Source organism: Gavia stellata, chromosome 2 (genome assembly GCF_030936135.1).
Source record: "Gavia stellata isolate bGavSte3 chromosome 2, bGavSte3.hap2, whole genome shotgun sequence".
NCBI lineage: Eukaryota > Metazoa > Chordata > Aves > Gaviiformes > Gaviidae > Gavia > Gavia stellata.
This window is the reverse complement of record NC_082595.1, coordinates 44,373,493-44,393,824: the sequence shown is the minus strand read 5'-3', so window position 1 is coordinate 44,393,824 and position 20,332 is coordinate 44,373,493. Positions and strand designations below refer to the sequence as shown.

The following is a 20,332-nucleotide window of genomic DNA, read 5'->3' as shown; positions in this document are numbered from 1 at the left end:
CTTTAAAGTCGCAGTTACATATAATCCAAAAGATGGAAAGTGGTGACATTTACAAGAACATCATAAATACAATTAAGAATTCTATTTCATAAACCATCCAGCATTTTAATGAAAAAAGTTAATTCTCAACAGAATTTTAAAATGTAGATGAAGAAAAATTAACATGTAATTACACAGTGAAATTATCATAGCTTTATTTTAAAATCAAAGGAGGGGACCCTCCTGTATCATTGCTACTTATGGCATCTTTTGTTAGTTTATTTTACACACTATTTCAAGCTAAGATTTCTACATTGCACCAGCATTATCCCAAAATGTTAATCAACCATGCCTGACAGAATTCCTCAGTGATTTGCAACAAGTGCTGATGCATCCACTAATACCCAGTCTTGAGCAACTCACTTTTGTTAGATTTCCCAGGATGGCAAGTATGCTTTAAGTTTCATCCTTTCATTTCCAGATCACCTCTCTGTGATTAACAGAGCTGAGGCTGCAGACAGAACTGAGCCAACACACACAACTGCATCAGTTGTGGACATCCATTTTGTTCAATATCTAAAATCTGGGTGTTTCTCAAGCTCTGGGATGCAGACCCATACATTATCACTTCTGATCTTAGTTAAAAACAGAATCGCTTTAAATGAATTTTAATGGCTAGCATATAAAGCACTATTCAAGAACTGCAATGGATATTGAATCGTGCAGTTTCACTAACTGGATGTGCAAACTGACAACATTCAAATTAATAGCTGTCATATCAATTAAAAGTATCTCCCAGGAAGCTCCCTTGACAAAGCAGCTCCAAAATGTCTTGAACTCGTCTATCCTCAAATGAAACAACACAAAAACCAAAATGGTAGTGACCATGTCAGATGCTGGAGCGCTAAACAACATTTGTCTTGTGAGGGGAAAACAAAACAAAACAAAAGCAAGAAAAACCTCCAGCCTCCACTAACATCTGATCAAGAAACTGTTACTTCTTTTTAAAAGCAGAATTAGTAGTTGATAGGATATATACACACTGGCTTTATTCAAAAAAGCTGATATAAAATAGAGCCTGAAAGCGTGTGCAGATGTATTTGTGTGTATATCCCCAAAGACTTTTCAGAAGGATGTTGTCTGATTCCGTGTTTATTTAATTTTGTTTTTAACACTGTTCTCTCGAAAAGGGGTCGGGGGGGGGGGGGTGTGTTCATTTCACACAGATCATTTTTAGACTGCCAGCTCCAGGGCGACTGTCAGTAGTGGAGGATGGTGCTTACCTGCTGAGCCTGGTACCTCTGCTGGGCCTGCGACAGATATTGTGCCTGGGGTGGCAGATGCTGAGGCTGCGGCTGCTGGTTGTAGTACGGCTGCTGGCCCTGCTGGCAGTAGCCACTTACACCTTGCTGACCATACTGAGGCGGTATCTGTTGGAAGAGCCAAGCAAAGCAATGTATGAGTTGAGGCAGGAGGACATGAAATCAAGCTATGTCACATCTGTATGGCAGCCCGACCAGAAGTGGTATCCTCAGCCATACATCTGACCCAACAGCCCTACTCTTTTACTCAGCAGTTAATGCAAGCCCCTAGATCCTGTTGCCTGAGCAGGAGGAGTAAGCCCAAGTGCTCTGTATAGTTACTCTTTTCAGGAAGAGCTTCTAAGGAAAAGGCTATGCTTCTGAACATCACAATCCCGTAATGCCCAGACTTAAAATACAAAAGCAGTTACTTTAAATGTTTGCTCTCCATAGGCACACCACTGAGGCAAATTGACAGAGGAATCATTCTGATGCGCTGACCCAAAAGTAGAATTGTGGAAAAAAAGGCACAATTCTAAAAGACATAGTCAAAAGAGAAACGCTTTTTTTTTCTTTAGCAATAAAGTATTAATTTTGGTGAAATGCTTTGCCCACAACCCTCAGGTTTTTAGTATTTCTGTGTTTAAGCCTTACACAAAAACAACTTAGGGTTTGGCAGCTTTTTGTCAAGTTCAGTCTCTCTCAGTCTCCTCCACCCCACTAAGATAAATCTTGAAAAAAAAAAAAAAAAACCCACCAAAAAAAACCCCCAAACACCAGTGCAACACAAAATAACCTGTTACGCATCCTATTAACAGACAAACCAGCACACGTATCATGCACTGAGAACTCCTCACACGCTGAGAATTTAAGTTATAACCAAAAGCAAATAATTACAATGTCAGAGGAATTTTCTGCATCAGTTTAGTCTCTAAGTCTTGTATCAGTAGAGACTGACATTTTCTTGAGATATTTGAAAGAGCACACTTTCAACAGGCTCCTGATATTGTGTCTGTATCGACCCTATTTTAGGTACCTGTGCTTTTCCCCAAACACTGGTATTTAGTACCATTTCAGATGAATGACAGACGCAACACAGGACTTCTCTCTTCTAGAATGGGCCTCCCGTTCGTCCTGCACATCCCTGCCTCAAGCAAATGTCTCAGATGCCCAAGCACATCTGAAATGCTTTGATCTCTGAACTGTTCTCACTGAGTCTCTGATACACTGATAAATCTGTTTCGTCAACATGTAAACACATACCTGTTCTACCTAAAGTTAACTTACTACATTCATTCAACAATACATTAATATTTGCTAGGTGATAATAACAACATTAAGTCAAATTTAAACATGTGTGTAGGTTGTTTTTACTATCACAACTTGATCTGCTCCTATTACTTCTGCCAGAAGTTGGTAGTCCTACTTCTTGCAAACTCCTAAGTTAGGTCAGCACTGTAATCCCACTTCTGCACTTGTTCTCTTCGCTTGCGCTTCCATTTCCTTCACCATCATTTCACAGGCAGTTAGATGTTTCTGTGACCAAAGTAACCCTTTTTGACAAATACCCTCTCCCTGCTGATGCATAAATGAGGCAGTTATAATGCAAACTAAAAAGGGTGTGTTGGAATATCATCACACAAACAGACAGCTGGAGTTTGGGATCTGACAGAAGACCACATGGTGATTTGCCTGTCAGCTGCAAAGGTCACAGAGCCTGGACTGGTTCCTGGGAAATGCTGAGGAGAAACCTATGTTGTGGTCCATCTGGGTCCCAGTAATACTAGGAAGAAAAGGAAGGATATCCTGACAGCAAAATAGGGGCTTCTGGAAAAAAGAAGAAAAGAAAAATCTGAATGCCCAGTTGACAGGATGATGGCAAAGCAAGAGATCAGATTCATCAGGAACCAGAGTATTTCTAGAATAAAGATACTTGCACAGGAGTGCTGGAGCTCACCTGAACATAGGAGTCAGGTCGCTGGTACCTAAGGATCAAGAAAGTGAAATTTTAAACTGAAGAGAGGGGATTAGAAGAACAAGTGGTTCAAAAGCATGGCATTGCTATGACAAATGAAGACATGTAGATTCTGGGTCATCAAGTGAAGATGCCAAGAAGAATCAAAGAATGAAAACAGACACACAGATAACTGCAGAGTAAATAGGGTGGCAAGAAGAAAATCCAACAATACATTGCCTTCTACACAAAGAGGGGGAGTAGAAAAACTGGATCACTGGAACACCAAGCCTCAAACAAAAGCACTAACAGTAATCCTACCAGAAATCTAGTAGAAGGGAGACAATTATTGGGTCGCTATTTTGCATCATCCTAGGATACAAATACATAGGGAAGACAGCTGATGATGAAGTAGTATTATATGCTACACAGAGTTTAGAAACAAATCAAAACAAAACTCCACCTCACCAAGCAGCAGAGGCTTGGAGCTTGGTTGGTTCAGGAAGAGTGAGTGCTGGGACCAGCAGGCATGGCCGGACTATGGTGACACTGACAGCAGCACACCAAGCAAGATCAGCAAAGGCATGGTGCAAGGTTGTCTAGAGGGAGATTTCAACTCCTCCCATGTAGACTGAGCAAGCGGACTACAAAGCAGAGACCGAAGTATCAGGTAACTGCCAAAGGTTGTTCCATGGAGCTGCTGGTTAGGGAGCCTGCACAAGGAGCCACTGCCTTTGGCTCCGTCCTGAGCAGCAGGAATCATCTACTTACACATCCTACAGCTGCAGAACCACTACACATCAGTGACCATAACACAGTTAAATTGAGCATCCCTACAGGAATAATGAAAACCCAGGAACCTACTACTGTTGTGCTTAACTTCAAAAAGTGAAGCTACATTAAAAGGAGAAAGCTTGCTAAAAGGAAGCTTTAACAGACAGCTACGAGAAATAAAATCTAACTGGCAGCATCAAAGCTGCTTAACAAGAACCACATGGAAAGCACAGAACCAATATTCACCACCTATTAAGAAAGACATGAGAAGAGCAAAGGGACATCAACATGGCTCATCGCAGGTTTCTAGAAGCAAAAAGGCACCCTTCAATAAGGCAACACCAAGTCCAAGTGAGGAAAACAGAAAAGACTGTAAACTCTGGCACTTCAGATGTAATAAGGCAGGCCAGAAAGAACTGGAGGAACAGCTAGGAAAGGGAATCAAATGAGTAATGAATCATTTCTTCAAACACACCAGGAGCAGGTCTACTAGAGAGTCTGAAGTGCCAAGTGATGATCAAGGTATAAAAGGAGATTGAGACAAAACAGGGCCATGTCAGAAAAGTTTCAACAAATTTTTTGCACTAGTGTGCACTGTGAGAAAATCTTGGGAGGTTCCCATGCTGGAGTCCTCCTTTGTGAGGGACTCAATGAATGTGTCTGAATCTGATAGGACTACTCATGGAACAAACTGACAAACAATGGTAAGAAATGGTCAAGACCATACAGTATCACACTAGAGATCTAAACAAATTCAAGAATGAAATAGCTCAATTACTGATGACAGTACACAGCCTCTAACTTGGACCTGCCTTGGTAGATAAGAATTGGAATATGGTTTAAAAAAAAAAAAGCAGAGATTTGAGTCATTTAAGACTATAAAGGTCTGATGACTGTTCTGGGTAAATCAGGGCAGACAAGAATGAAGGTTAGAATTAGGAAACATCAACACAACTTTTGCAAAGGAAAATCCCTCTCTACAGACTTCTTGGACTTACTAGGAAGGGTGAAACACAAAGGTTCAGAGAAATGCAACAAGAACGATGAAAGGTATGGAACAGATTCCATACAAAGAAGCTATAACCCTTTGAGTATGGAAAAGACACCAGGAAGTAACAATATGATAGAAAGCTACAAAACCATCTTGTCCAACACAACAATTAGGAGGCATTAAATGGCAGAAGCTGGTAGAAGCAAACTTCAAAACAAGAGAGAGATAGGTTCTTTAGTCACAGAGGTAGCAGATGTTTGAAACTCCTTGCCAAATGATGTTTTGAAAGTTGAAAGTTTATGTGGGCTCAAGCAAAGACTGGACAAGTTCACGAAAGATACATCCTCTGAGGGTTACCAAACATATAGAGCCACATCTGGCTCAGGAAGTCCCTGAACTGAAAATAGCTGGAGGCTTGGAGAGTATTGGGGGAAGTATCACATGCTTGCTTTGTTCTGACTCTTCTCTAGGTGTTCAATCAAAGCCTCTGCTGGAGGCAGGATACAGGGCTACATGAACCCTTGATCTGACCTGATATACCATGCCTATGTTCTAACCACCTCTTTGCAATACATATTTGTGTCCTGTGAGAAAGTAATGAAAATTTGGTGTGCGAGGTCCTAAGTAACAAACATAAGCAACCTGAAGAGGCAGTAACACCTTGACTGCCAGAAACTGGGAGACTGCTGCAGTTTCTTAAATGTTTTCCCCTAGCAATCTGCTTCCAGACACTGGTATAAAAAAGGGTACCGGGCTCCTCTTCTGACCTTACATATCAGTTACTTATGTTGGAATTTTCCTCCACGTTCTCCCAATCCAAACTGTTTTTTAAAAAAAACAAACAAAAAAAAACAAAAAAAAAACCCAACCCACAAAACTCCAAAACCACAACAATAATCCTAATGCTACATGTACTTTTAGATGCTGTACTCTTCAGTATAGAAACCCACCACTGATGCCTTAGCAGAACGCTCAGTATAATTTCTGTGGCTATTTAAATAAATAACAAACAACAACATGCAAATTAATCCTCCTGCTTTACTGATGGGGATCACAAGATACCGCTTACGGACAAATGTTTATTAAGCAGCATATAAAAAAGCTTAATTAAAATCTCCCCAGAACAAAACAAATCTGAAGCCAATTACTTACAACACTTAGAGTGAATGACCCAAGCATCCTCTTTCTTCCTAAGGTAGACCCTGCCTCTCTTTCACCCTTACACCCACATTCTTTGCAGCCACACAACGCAGGAGATGAGAATTTTGGAAACTTCAGCATGCTTGTGGTAACGCACACATTCTTGGGATGGTTCAAGAGAGAACAGACCCAAGTCTGAATCTATTTCTAGGCAATCACAGAAATTGTAATAATTACTTTGCCTTCTAGCTGACTTGCACAGTACAAATAGCATTATTTTGGGAGGAGTATGACTGACCATCAGTGATTAATCCACTCTGAATGCGAACAAGAAAGGATGAGAATAAAAGAGGAACAGAATTGGCAGCCAGAATGAAGAGGTGGGAGAAATCCAATTAAACCTATAACTTAACCCATTATCTTTAATTCTTGCTTGAACAAGAGGTCCTGTGGCAGACATTCTTTGTCCAGGTAATACCTCAATAGTAACAGAAGTTTTAAGCAATTTTTGCATGCATAATCCATAACTGATGTCAAAGAAGAAGGATCATTAGACAGCATTACAGCCATTATAATAATTTTTAAAATTAAAAAGTAACAGAATTACTGTGTTAGCATAGGTACGCTAATAATACCAGCAATACGCAGCTACTGCACTTTTAAACCATCCTAATGGCTAGATCCAGTCAATAATGGAAGAAACTTTACATGTTCCCTATCACAAAAAGCTCTGCCAAGTCACTTCGGGGCGCCCCGCAACATGCCAGTCACCATGACATGCTCACTACATGGAAAGAGTCTCGGCAACAATGGTCATTGCTTCTCCCTGCAATCTATTTGTGCCCAAAATTAAGGCAGACCCTGAATAACGTCAGTAGCAGACAACAGCACAGTTCAGAACTCTTGAACCACAGTGCCATGATATAAAAATCTGGGGGGAAAAGGGTGTGTCTGGCATGATTAGCATTAAGCCCTACTTACAGAGAGAAGAAAAGCTGAACTCCAGAGGCAGGGATGGCAGTTGTGAGAAAGGATGACACTACCTTATTCAATGGCCTACTTTGCTGAGAAACAGCAAAACAGACCTGAACACTACGAAAACAAGTGCCGTCTTCGGAAATGTAATCATCAGTAACGTTCCACTTTCCTAGCAACTATAACACTGTTACTGCATAGAAATTAGAATACAAGAAGTATGGTGACTGGGATTCCCAGGAAAAAAAAACACCACCAGCTGGTACTTCAAATCAGGAGTAAACCAGCACATTCTTTCAGTCAACAAAACGTTATAGCTAAATTTAATTCTCATTCTTTTAATTTTACAGTGGTCACTTCAATAATAACTATAAAGAAAGCTGTCACACAGATCCCATCAAACCTTCAAATAAAACTCTTGCGATTTTCTGAAATATCTACTGCTTTGGTCTCAAGATTTCCAAAGCCAGACCTCTGCCAAAACTAAGTATTTTCCCCCAAATATTCAAACCATGCATTTCTCCATACTTTTGAATAGAAAGTTATAAGGGGAAACTAACCCTCTGACTTTCACGCACTTAAAAAAAATTTGGTTCATGTCTAGAACTTTTGAGTTCACATAATGCCAGGTCTTCATCTGTATGTTTAGCTGGATTACAGAAAGAAGAAAAATGTAATATGCTTATACAGCATAGGGAAATCCTCTGGCACACATTCAGCGGAAGACTGTATCACAGTTAGGGCAACATAGTCTCCTGTCTCAAATCACCATGTCCAACCCCAGCGTGCTTTGTGCACACACAGTCTTAGCGAAGGCTACAAGTCCTTCTCACTGAATGACAAAAAACCCTCTAAAAAGAAACCAAGTAAAAACCTGGGTGTTAATGTCAAGGCTATTAATAAGAGGTAAATCAGAAATCCTGATGCTAAGGCATTTTATTAATACATTCTGTAAATTCTATTACTTCTTATCACTTAGCTTTGACTTTTTGACAATACATTGGTCACATCGTTCACCTATGTTACTGTCTTTCCTAGACTGCTTGCCTTTACAATGAAGTATGAACTTTAAAATCTTAAGAGCCGTTAAAATATTAACACTGGGCCTGATACTGGTCCACCCTGTGACCCAGAGAAAGGAAGCGACAGGATAAAAAGCATGTTTCTGCGTCACAGCACAATAATCCCCATTCCAGAACTCGCAAGGCAGCGGATTTTGCAGAGTCATGAAATGTATGTCTATATTGAAGACTGCAGTGCAGTACACCTATCGGCAAACTAGCTCAGGTATTGGAAGGAGCCTACACCGAAAGTCATGCTAGGCTGATTTGCCGTGCTCTATAGAAGGGTGAATTAGGTCAGAGGGAGATCCACACTCTTGTAGACAGACTGCTTCTTGTACACAAGCCAGTTCATTTAAAAAGGTAGCTCAAGTATCTACAATACGCTGCAGTCTGCAATGCAGTCATACCCTGTACTACTGTTAACGTGCAGGACAGAAAGGACAGGACTTCAAACACATGCCCGTAGTGCCCTTTTCCTCAAAAAGTGCACAGCAGCATGATTACACCAGTTGTCAGAGCAATGTATATGGCATCAAAAATGTACCTGTCATGAGGTGCTCTCTATATACTGCCTTTTATTGTAGCTTAAATCAATGCAACATGAGCTAACCCAGTACTAGTACAGGCAATTTTCCTCTCTTTTAATAAAGAGAAACTATAAAAAAAATAGAATGTAAAAAACTACTAAGATTACATGATTAAAAAACTCTCCAGTCAGAAAATATAGATGTTAAGGTTCCAAAAGCAACATTAAGTGAGCCATGTTGCACATATATAGCACCTTCTCTTTCTGATTTATGTTGTCAAAGGCATTTCATAAAATATAGAGGATGTGAAATGTGGCTCAGTTAATGCGGCTGCTAGAATCTTATCATTTATGTTTTCTGACTTCTTAGCTGTGCCACCTTCACATCTTATTAACATAGTTTTTTGCATAGACTGTAGTATGGAATAGTACTTATGTTTTATGTATTGACATATTTTTGATGTACTGAGATTTTGAGTAAGTTTGCTATTCTTCATGATGAGAGCCAAATAAATAAAGACTACTACTACAAAACAGTCTATCATTTATACGGAAAGGCAGTATCTCTCCTTCCAAGAAAGAACACTTTGATTCCCTTGTCAGAAATTGATGAAAACTACCTCTGCTGTAAATGCTAAATCTATGCCAATATCACAACCACCTCCCACTTCCACCTTACCCTAAAAACAGCAAACAAACAGAAATAAAAAATTTGCATGTTTTAGACGAGCTAAAATTAGTTTCAAGGGAGAGGTAAACAGCTGAGTCTAGAAACAATAGGAAGAATTTTTTCCTACACAAGAGCCTGATAGTGTGGATTTGTACGCTGCATACAGTTTGAACTAATGCAACATTTGGTCCTTCCTGCAAATTAAGGGATAAAAATACGGTAATCTCTAGTAAGAGATTTCCATATTGTTCTATCCATCCCCTCAGACCAACACCATAGAGAAAATTGAAAATTTGCAATAGAATTTTTTCAGAAGAGCTATTTTAATGTACTGTATTAAAAATAGAAAGAAATCATAGTGCCTATATATATACACATACACACACACTTAAATGATGAGTCAGATAAGATATCTACTTTTATACTCTGCATTCCTTCCGTTTTGTTGGGATTGTTTTGTTTTGTTTTGTTTTTTAAGTGATCAAAACAATTATAACAGATCATGTAATCTGCTTAGGTATTTGATTTCCATTTTACAAACCAACATAAGAAAAAAGCACATCAGAACTGCCACAACCAACGCGAGCTTCACCTTATCCCTATCGTGTTTCCAACAGTTGGTGCTTAAGTAAAAAGCATGTAGGAAACCTCATCCCTCACTGCACTAATAGCATGAAACTCAGCTATGAAATGCCAGCCATTAAAGAAAAATGCAAAAGTCTGTATTAAACCTGATTTTTAATCATACGACAAATACTTTATCACAGGGCACTTCTTGTGCATCTATGAATGGACTACACAACAGTCTTTGGTCCCCAAATACTGTATTTGCCTTTTACTCTCCAGGAAATCGTTAACAGTTTTGACCACTATTTCTCAAATGGTGGTTAAAATAAAATATGGTTAAGAAAATACATATGTATAAACAGTTTTTCTTCAGACAAGTTTTGCAGTGCCAGTCAAACCTTCTAAAGAAGGGAACACAAATGAGAGGTACGGGTTGAGTCTGAACAGCAGGTAATCAAACTGTGTGAGTAATCTTCCATTTTTATGCATTTATACAGAGAGAGACTCCCTTAACACTTAACTACTGGAGACTGAAAAATCCCTCTGTAGCATGGCTTTCACTCTACATTTCTTCTGGCACACAATCTTGGTAGCTGGAAGAAATGCAAACATTATTCTTTAATTTCAGTAGTGAGAAAAGGCAGAATGCACACACACCCTGTTTACCATCGCTTCTCCAACATCTTACACACCTTTGAGTTTTCCTTCTTCCAGTCTCTTTCAAGAGGGAAGGGGTGCTTTTTAATTCATTCATGTGCTCCTCCAAAGATATCAATCTTAATGAATACTGTCTTTACCATATCTAAGTTTAATGGCTTTCACAGCTAAATCATCTGAGATTATTTAGAGTCCTTCATTGTACCTCTTAAAAATAGCACGAGAAGAATATAAAATATCTTCCACAGGGAGCGATGCTGTGTACTCTTCAGCAACCCATACCTTTCTCCTCTGCCCACCCAAACTTGTTCAGTTCCATTAGGCTATTGGGCTTCATAGACAATCACAGCGCACACACTCTCTCCCTGGCAGCTGCTTTTCTTCTCCTTTCTTTACTCCTATCTTTCTCCCCACAAAAAGGTCCACCTGAGTACACCTGTGACAACAGATGCATTTGCTTAGGCACTCTAGCACATCACTGTGCAGGGAGATGGAAGACCCCAAGCTTTTGATGGTACAGAAGTGCAGTTTCAACTCTTCCCTCCTCCTTGAGCTCCAAAGTTCCTTGAGAAATACAGTGAATGTAAAGGTTAAGAAATCCAGACCCTTTCTGGGAAACCAGCATGCTGGGATGCCTCTCTGAAGTGCCTGTACACAAATGCATGCAGCATGGGCATAAACATGATGAGTTAAGAGCAGCTTCGTGTGCAGTTGCAGGGCTACAGTCTTAATGGTATCAGAGAGATGTGATGAGATGGGTCCCACGACTGGAGTGCTGGAATAGAGGGGTAACATGTTCTTTCAGAAGGACAGGCCAGGAAGATGAGGACGGGGATGGCCTTTATGTGAGAGAGCAGCTGGAATTTATGGAGCTCTGCCTGGGACCACAAGGATGATGAAGGGACTGGAGCACCTCACATACGAGGAAAGGCTGAGAAGAGCTGGGACTGTTCAGCCTGGAGAAGAGAAGGCTCAGGCGATCTTGTCAACGTATACAGACACCTGAAGGGAGGGTGCAAAGACAATGGAGCCAGGCTCTTTTCAGCGGTGCCCAGTGACAGGGCCAGAGGCAACGGGCACAACATGAAACACAGGAGGTTCCCTCTGAGCATCAGAAAACACATTTTCACTGCGAGGGTGACCGAGCACTGCCACAGGTTGCCCAGAGAGGCTGTGGAGTTCCCATCCTTGGAGACACACAGAAGCTGTCTGGACATGGTCCTGGGCAACCGGCTCTACGTGGCCCTGCATGCGCAGGGGGCTTGGTCCAGATGACCTCCAGAGGTCCCTTCCACTCTCAACCATTCTGTGACTTAATAATGAGGAGCTGCTCTAAACATACAACTTAGTGTCTTAGCACAAAGTTAACAGCCAAGGGGCACACCCAATTTCTGGTGTTTAACAGAGAACCCTTCTAGTTTTGGCCCAGACACATTTGATGAGGTGACCACTTTGGAGTCAGCCCCCCCAGCTCTGCCTCCTGGGCCTGATTCTGAAACAGCAGAGCAGTAAGTTGATGTTACACACAGCACGTCATCTCCAGTTGCAGTCCTTCACTTTAAGGGATATCACACTTCTAATCACGAAAAACTTGCCACGCACATGCAGTGGAAGAACAGATTTACAGCTCTTTGTGTTCTCATTATGGATTTCAACCCCCAAATAGTGTCCGCAGCACAGGAGGTCAACACACAAAAGAAAAAGGCATGACCTCCCACAGCTATCATTTAGGTTCAGCAATTTCTGTGACAAATGTAGTCATTTGTACAGTCCAATTCTACTAGTTTCTTCTACTACAGCAGGATCAAAAATCATACTTTTCATCTGGACACTAAAAATTCCCCACAGCAAGGAATCCTGAGGCAAACAGAATGACTGGCTGAACCAACTGGATAAGAAAATTTGATTACGTCTCTACCAGCCTGGCATAATGCTATGCTGCAAGATAAATTAACCACCTAAGATGAGGATCCCATTCTTGTGGTACAGTCCCTCAACAACAACATTTCTGCTGACATAGGCAAACACTCTGGAGTACTTATGCTTGTTTAAAAAAAAAAAAAAAAAGAGAGAGAGAGAGAAGTATCCAAAACCCTTCTTCTTCTTCAGAGTTTGCTCAAACAGCATCAGCAATAAAAAAAAGAGAGGAAGATGTAAATCTTTTCTGTGCTGGCTTTTCTTTCCCTTTCTCTACTGGGAACAGATAAAAAAACAAGTCAGCCTCTTAAATAAGAGTACTTACATAACGGTCTGAATGCTACATCCTACAACTGTAATACAGCTATGACTTCAAATATTGCTGCAAGTATTTTTAAAAGAAAACTTTCAAAACCCTCCTTGTAGTCACCGAGTTTAGATATTTGAATTGTTCCATTTCTATTATTTAATTTGACCTATTACTTAGCACTGGAAAACATCAAAAGAACCCTGACAGAAACATCAAAGACATCAATCTTATAAATTCATGGCTGAAACCATATAGCACATCATAACTTCTTAAATAATCAGTTTTATTATACTCAAAATAAGATTATTATTGTAAATTATTCCTCGTATCATTTACCACAAGTAAGTCTTAGAAACATCTGCTAAATATAAGTATCTGAATACAGATAATCCAATTCACATAACATTATCCTCAAAATGGAACAGAAAAACAAACAAGACCCTTTATAGTCATAACATCACTTATTAGAAATGACCTGTTTTGATTAACTGAAAATAGCCCCCTTAAAAACTTACGAAGAATCAACCATCAAGCTCATTCATTCATTCTGCCAACCTACTAGAATTCTTTTTTTAGTTACTATTGCAACTCATCTTAAGTCAAATATTGTGCTCCATCAGTTAATCTTTATAATACCTACTATTCTTTCAAAGCATCCAAGCATCTCTGGTATATCCATGCATGCTCCTTCCCTTTCTTGAAAGCTTAACCCCTCCACACACACACCCTTGCCCCCAAGTCTGGTCGTTTTGGGTTATTATCTGAACACCTATTTTGTTTAAGCATTCACAAAACAAATTCTTACACTGACAATAAAATGCTTCCTTCTCATTTATGGCCAGACTGAAGTAATATCTTTCTGTACACAAAATTAACACACAAGTGTATAATTGTAGTTTTATGCTCAAGTGCCCCAATTATGCACTTTAACACTCTTTAAAGGATCCATCAGGAACATTCAATACCTCCAAACTGTACAGTCTAGAAGAGTGCCTTTTGACAAAACAGCTGCATTACGGGGAAGTCTTTCAGTTAAAAACAAAGAAACCAATCGACTGGTTTTTTTACTCCAAGACACCCAGACTGTAAAGAATGGCGGGAGCTGCCGGGTGCAGCGCATTTTGCTGAAAGTAACAGACAAGCAGGAAACTGAATAGTTCATTTTGCTTTTGTGTAATAAAGGTGTCCCAGGTAGCCTTTGTCTTATAGCGCTAAGCACAAAAGGGGCACAGACTTAAGCTTGTTCAGAAAGGTGATTAAGGATGTCTGCAACCACACAAGTGAGGACCCTACACCTTCCTCACTTCACTCCCAAGTTAACTGCAACTCCCCACACGTGCGTGCTCTTTGGAATATTCAGTTTTCTGCGTTCTCACTTCTCCTTGCAAAATACTTGCAAAAAGCCCAAAAAGGGCTGCAGAAGGTGACTGTCAACATTTTTTGTTACATAAATAAATTTCTCTGCACATGTGGTGGAGAAGGGAAATCTACGTTAACCCATCTGACTTTGCACTGAAATGGATTACAAGTGCTCACAAGATTCATTATGCTTTTTCACCCAGATTGGTGATAAACTTGCAGATTCTTGCATTGTTTAGTTTATTAGAACAATTTAGAGTGGCGATTTTTTGACTGTTTTGTTTGTTTGTTCCCCGCCCCCCCCAAACTCCAGAAGACATACAGGAGGATAAGGACAAAATTATTTTTCTTGTTTCTTATGACAAACATATATCAAGTTCTTTATAAGAGGTGAGGCAATCGGGAATGGTAAAAATAGTAAGCGTAACAAGAAGGTAGACACTTCATTGCATTAAAAAGCAACACACAAAGAAAAGGGCTTCAGGCTGACTCAAAGATGGTTAAATAGTGAGGCCATGTTAGCAAAGATTTTCCTCAATAAGAACAAGAAAACAGACATGGTAACTTACAGTGAGAAAATGCAATGCTCTGTGCAACTCATATGGGATTTACCATTAGGTGTCAGGTGCCTGTAGTCACTGTTTGTTGACCATCAACAAAGAGATGAGAAGAGCCTATTCAGGAGTCACAGTCCTCAAAGAGAGATCACAAGCACCAGGCAGAGGAAGTCAAAAATAGCAGTTGTTCTTGCATTCTCCAGCGGGGCCAACAGAGTGCTAAGCTCTTCCAAAAGTGATGGAAAAAGCACAGGTTGTCAGGAGGGAGCCATTCAAAGCTGTTCTACAGGAAACGCTCCATACAGAAATGCTGCTGAGCTCCTCATCGAATCCACTGAGTGGGTTCCTGCCTCATGACTGCCCAGTGCCCACCTCTGCACAGTGAGGGGCTGGGAAAGAAGGGGTCTCCTGACAGCAGGCACCACAAAAAGTAGGACTGCCTCTTCTGGAAAGACAACAGGACACAGTGGGGGTTGTTCACCCTTTGTATAATGCTCCAGAGGCTAGAGCACCAAGACAGCTGGTCTACAGCTCCAAGCCAATCTGTCTGCTGCTCCGGAAGTCCCACTGGCTTCTCTCTTCACCCAACCTGTCAAGCCCCCATAGCTGGTCTGATCCTCTATTGAGCCATTCCACCACATTAAAATAGCAGAAAGTTAATGGACAGCCTTCTGCTGGCTTAACGCACAGAAACAACTCAACATGGTCAGATGAACCCAGAGGCAACGTAGGAGAAGTGGCACTGCAGCTACCAGTTGGGCTGGCTTTGACTGCTGTTGAACTGCAGAGTCTTTGGTTTTGGTTTTCCTGGGCTCTCCTCAACCTGTGACTCCAAATCCACACTTCTCACTTTCCAAAAAAGCACCCTATAAGCAAAGTAACAACTTCTAGCTCTCCAGAAGAGAGGACATACAGAGCCCTCTAAGATATAGGTGCTGCAAGAAAGCTGCAGCCCAAAGTAAAGCTACCAAAGGAGCCTCTCTCCTTAACTTCCAGGGAGGACACTGGCTTTTTGGGTCTTCTCAAACTCAGATGCTTAAATTCTGCCATAAAATTTAACCCACTTTAAGCAGGAAAGTAGTCATTGCAGCTTTTACCCAGAATGACACCCAATGGGAAAGCAGTGATGCAAGGAGGGCGATGTACACACAATTCTCTCTTCCTTCCTCCCTTGCAGGAAGCAGAAACAAATAATTAATGCATTTCAGGGACATTATTTGCATGAAAGTAAACCCACTTTGTAAAATGCAAGTGATCAATGCCCATTTAGATTAGTTCTTGAATATTATTAGGTCAGTGACCACTTTTCTGTGTTGGTAGTTAGATATTTAAGCCTCCCATTTAGTTTGGCAAATCTTTCTCTGAGTACCAGTTGTACTTTACCAGCTACAGCACTGTTCAGGCATGAGCTTCTAAGATTAAACTAAGCTTCTGATTTTGCAGTTGCATAACTATTTAAAATATTTCAAACAGGTCAGTATTTCTCAGCAGCTGTATATACCCTCCAGAGCACAGAGTTCACATGTCCTGAAGAACAACAGGCAAGTTGCATTTTAATTTTTAAAGTAGGTATTTTCACTACTTAGTTGGTTCTGAAGTATATAAATCTGGTTTTTCTGGAGAGTATAAAACTAGGGAGAAAAGCTTAGGAAGCAGCACTGTCTGCTTTGGAGGGAGTACTTACCCATCTGCCCTTCTGGCCAGAGTTTTAATAGATTTCTATTTTTATAAAGGACATAAGGGGAGGGGGTAGCTCCATCAGTTTCCTACAGAAACCCAGCTGCCAAACTGGATGTGCCAAAGGGGAATTTTAGGGAATTTTAAAGAGATAACCTCTGCTGAGACTGCAATGTCAGCTTTGTAACCTCATGACTGGAACATGTGCAGTGAATGCTGGATTGAAAAAGCTGTGCTACGGGAGTTAGAAGAAAGAAAAGGAGAAAACACGAACAGCACGAACTGGGATCATTACTCTCTGATGAGAAGGGGACTGGAGCTCAAAAACACTGTTGGTTCACTATGAAAAAAAATACATCTATAGAGTAAGCTCACTTTGATTTGCATATTTATTGATAACCTATGCGCACTTCCATCCTCTCAGACCTAATATGGTCTCTGCATTTTATGCTGATGCTGTCGTTCCATTTAGCAGTTCAGTGGCAGCGTATTTTAAACAACACATGGAGCCACACTGACCTCTGGTTTAAATATTCAGCAGAGAAGGAGGGGGGGGGGGGGGGGGACGGGACAGCGCACGGCACAGTCCAGCAGGGAAGAGGAAAGAGAGAGGAATAGAAGCACTGTCAATTAAAAGCAAACAACAATTAAAAAAACCATTAAATAATCTGTGCTTTTTCAGTCTAGTCCTTCAGCTTCTATTCAGCTTTTCTTTCATGTCAAGAGATAAAAATAAACTAAATCCCCTCAGTTTAAAATTATCAAGACTCCTAATCTTACTGAAAATAGATAAAATATAGAACTATGGCATGTGCTTCTATTTACTCACCAAGATCACGATGTTTGAAGAAATTTAGTAAGCTAAGAAAGCTGCAAGACATTTGTGATTCAAATCTAAAATCAATATTCAAAACAGTAACAATAGCCAAACATACAAATACAGTAGCCACAAATACATTCAAAGGTCTATAAAAATGTATTACCAGGGAAGGGAATGGCATTAAAAATCTTACTTGGGGATTAAAAAGGTGAAATTAGAGATTTTTCACTCAGATAAGACAAGTAAATTTCTGTACTACATTACATTAAGGGAACTCCCTACCGGGTAAGACCCCATTACAAACCACTTCCAATGTCCACCTGTTTTCTTCCTCACCTCACATATAGCAGTGTGTTTGCAAAACCTATCCCTTTTACTACATTTAAAACAGATGGGGAAAGATGATGTCATCACATTTCACCCAGAAGAGAAGCAGTAATAAATACCCTTTTGCAGTGAAAGCAGGAATGCTTTATGATAAAATATAACAGCTCTTTAAAAAGAAACATTTCAAAGTAACAGGAATGTTAGAAAGGTAAAATAAATTAATAGTCTATGTTGTTAAAAGCGATCTACAAATCTTTATAATCCAATTCTCTCAACAGCTCCGATGTGGTGAACGTCATTAAATTATCAATCTAAGAGAAGAAGCTGTCTTCAAACCTAAAGATGTATGTTCTGTTTAGCCTGGAAATTTGACAGTGTTTAGAAAACTTTTTTTAACATTTTGGGTTAGTGGTGGTTTTTTGAGTTTTGGGGTTTTTTTTTGTTTTTCGGTTTTTCGTGGTTTTTTTTTTTTTTTTTTAAAGGAAGCTGTCAACTGAGAACCCTTAAAAATCAGCTAATTTTATAACCTCACACCATAAGGCATATAACGCATGCACTACTTAGATGCTATTTTTTACTAATGCTAGTTTGTTTCACTGGTGTTTGTTCTTCTTCCTGGGTGATGCACTTCATCATGGACCTGCTCCCTTGAGGAAAGACAAGCTGATTCAGTGCAGTGTATCTCAATGTCTCTCCAGAAGAAAAGGCATGTAATCAAATACTTAGCATCCAATGTAACCATCCTGTGCATCAGAGAAAAAACCTAGACAAGCACCTATTTAAAAGGATCACCTCTTCTACTTTGTTGCCTGCAGCTGATCTGAAAATAATCTGATTTCATCTTCAAGCCAAAAAGAAAACAACTTGTTACATTGTGAGTGGCTCTTCCACTGCCTTGCAGTAAGAAAAGCTTTGCAAAGTTGGAAGATTTTTGCTCTATCAAAAAAAAGTATTTCTATGATGTATTGTAAATCTTTACCTCCCTCAATTGGGAGGTAGGTTTTTATGCCTTTCAAAATTTATTATGTCTGCTTGACTGTGCTTTCCTAAAGATCCCCTTCAGCTTCTGTTCCAACTAGCAAGTGAAAACTCTCTCAAGTGCAGTAATATAAAAGGAGTAGGAAAGAAATTCAGCACATGAACAGGGCAGACACACAATGCAGTGCAGCGCTTTGCAGAGCCCTACAAAGCACATTATAGCCAGATTCATGAAATGCATTAATTCAAAGTACTTGCTATATAGGTCTTATAATTTATTAAAGTTTATATTATAAATAAAACCATGACAGTCCCAGTTGAAATGCATGTTTCCAAAGGAGCCCTACAAACTCAGCAAAACCTTCAACCTTTTCTATACATCTTTCCCACCCACGTCCTTATTTATTTCCATTACATGTTATTCAGGTTCCAACTCTACAAACTGCCACGCATTTTTAAATTTTAATCATATGAGTAGTGCCAGTGAGCTTAACAGGACCAACACTACTAGTGTAACTAGTGATGCATACATGAACGTATGAGCTGAGGGATTTATACTGCAATATCCTTGGGGCAAGGAATATGTATTTGTCTACATTTCACAAAGCAGCACATAATTTTGCTGGCAAACAGAAAATACAGATTTCTGTTTTAAAATTTTCATAGATTGTGAATGTGAAAGATAATGCCACCGTTATACTATTATCATCAGGCCCAAAGAGGATAGCAGAAAGCCCAGAAAAAGCTCTGTAATGGGTCAGATTAAAAGGATCTCCACAATCCTTTTGCCCGATTATGACAGTCAGGAAAGGTACTATACAAGCTATGATACAAGAAATTTGCAATTAATTGGAACACTAATCAGGAACCAATTTTTCCTGCTAGCCATTCTCAGGTGTCTTTTTCGACTTTTGTCAAAAGCAAAGGAGTTCCAATAAAAGAACAACAGACTATACTACTTCTATTTTAAAAAAAAAAAAAAAAAAAAAAAAAAGGCAAAACCAAAACCAGTTTCAACCACATACTAACTGTTCCTTCTTTAAATTTTTCCTACCCTTAAGTTTAGTCAGTTAATAAAAAAGGGAAAAAAATACATACAGAGGCACTATCAAATTCACTGTCAGAGAAACAAGCAATAATTAGCCTGGCAAAGTATTTTTCTCTGATATTTTAGTATATATACCACAATAGACATTCAACACTTTCTAGGCTTGAACAGTAAATTCATCCTTCATATGCGGAAAGCGCAGCAAATTCCCTGATAATATAAGGGTGTAGGAGAACCTAGATAATTTTAATTACTGAGAAACTTGTCTTGGATTTCTAAACTCAACCAATAACAAGGTACACGAAGCAAGCAAGATACACAGAAAGAGAAGCCAAGGCTATTTCAGCAAAATTATACCTTACTAATACATTAGGATTGCAGGGTTTGGTTTCACTACCAAGTATCAGGAAGCGTATTTCGCTAACTTTTAGAAGATTAATTGATTATTATTACCATGACATTTCAACCACATGCAAAAAAATTAAGGCTACATTACAATAGAAACGTGCTATCAGTTCGACAGTGGTGATTTTGAGAAAAAGCTTTTCAAGTTTATACTAACGGGGTTTTTCCATGAGCTGAAAATAGTTTTATTCCCTAACGCCAAGTAACATTTAAGTTTGAATTATATATCTAATGTGCACCATACCACAAAAAGGGAGACAAGAAGCACAAACATGGCTCTACCATCACACAGTATTGCTTTATAAATAATGCTGAAGTAAACAGAATCTGCATATA

General features: G+C 39.6%; 1 protein-coding gene across 2 annotated transcripts in view; it reads right to left on the bottom strand.

Annotated features, from left to right (window-relative positions):
* The window catches only part of ARID1B (AT-rich interaction domain 1B), a 338,897-nt gene that overhangs the window by 255,022 nt on the left and 63,543 nt on the right, over positions 1-20,332 (bottom strand). For both annotated transcript variants that reach the window (XM_059829656.1, XM_059829664.1), the window contains one exon: positions 1,263-1,409. In XM_059829656.1, coding sequence (XP_059685639.1) covers positions 1,263-1,409 — 147 coding nt within the window. The remainder of the gene's footprint in view (positions 1-1,262; positions 1,410-20,332) is intronic.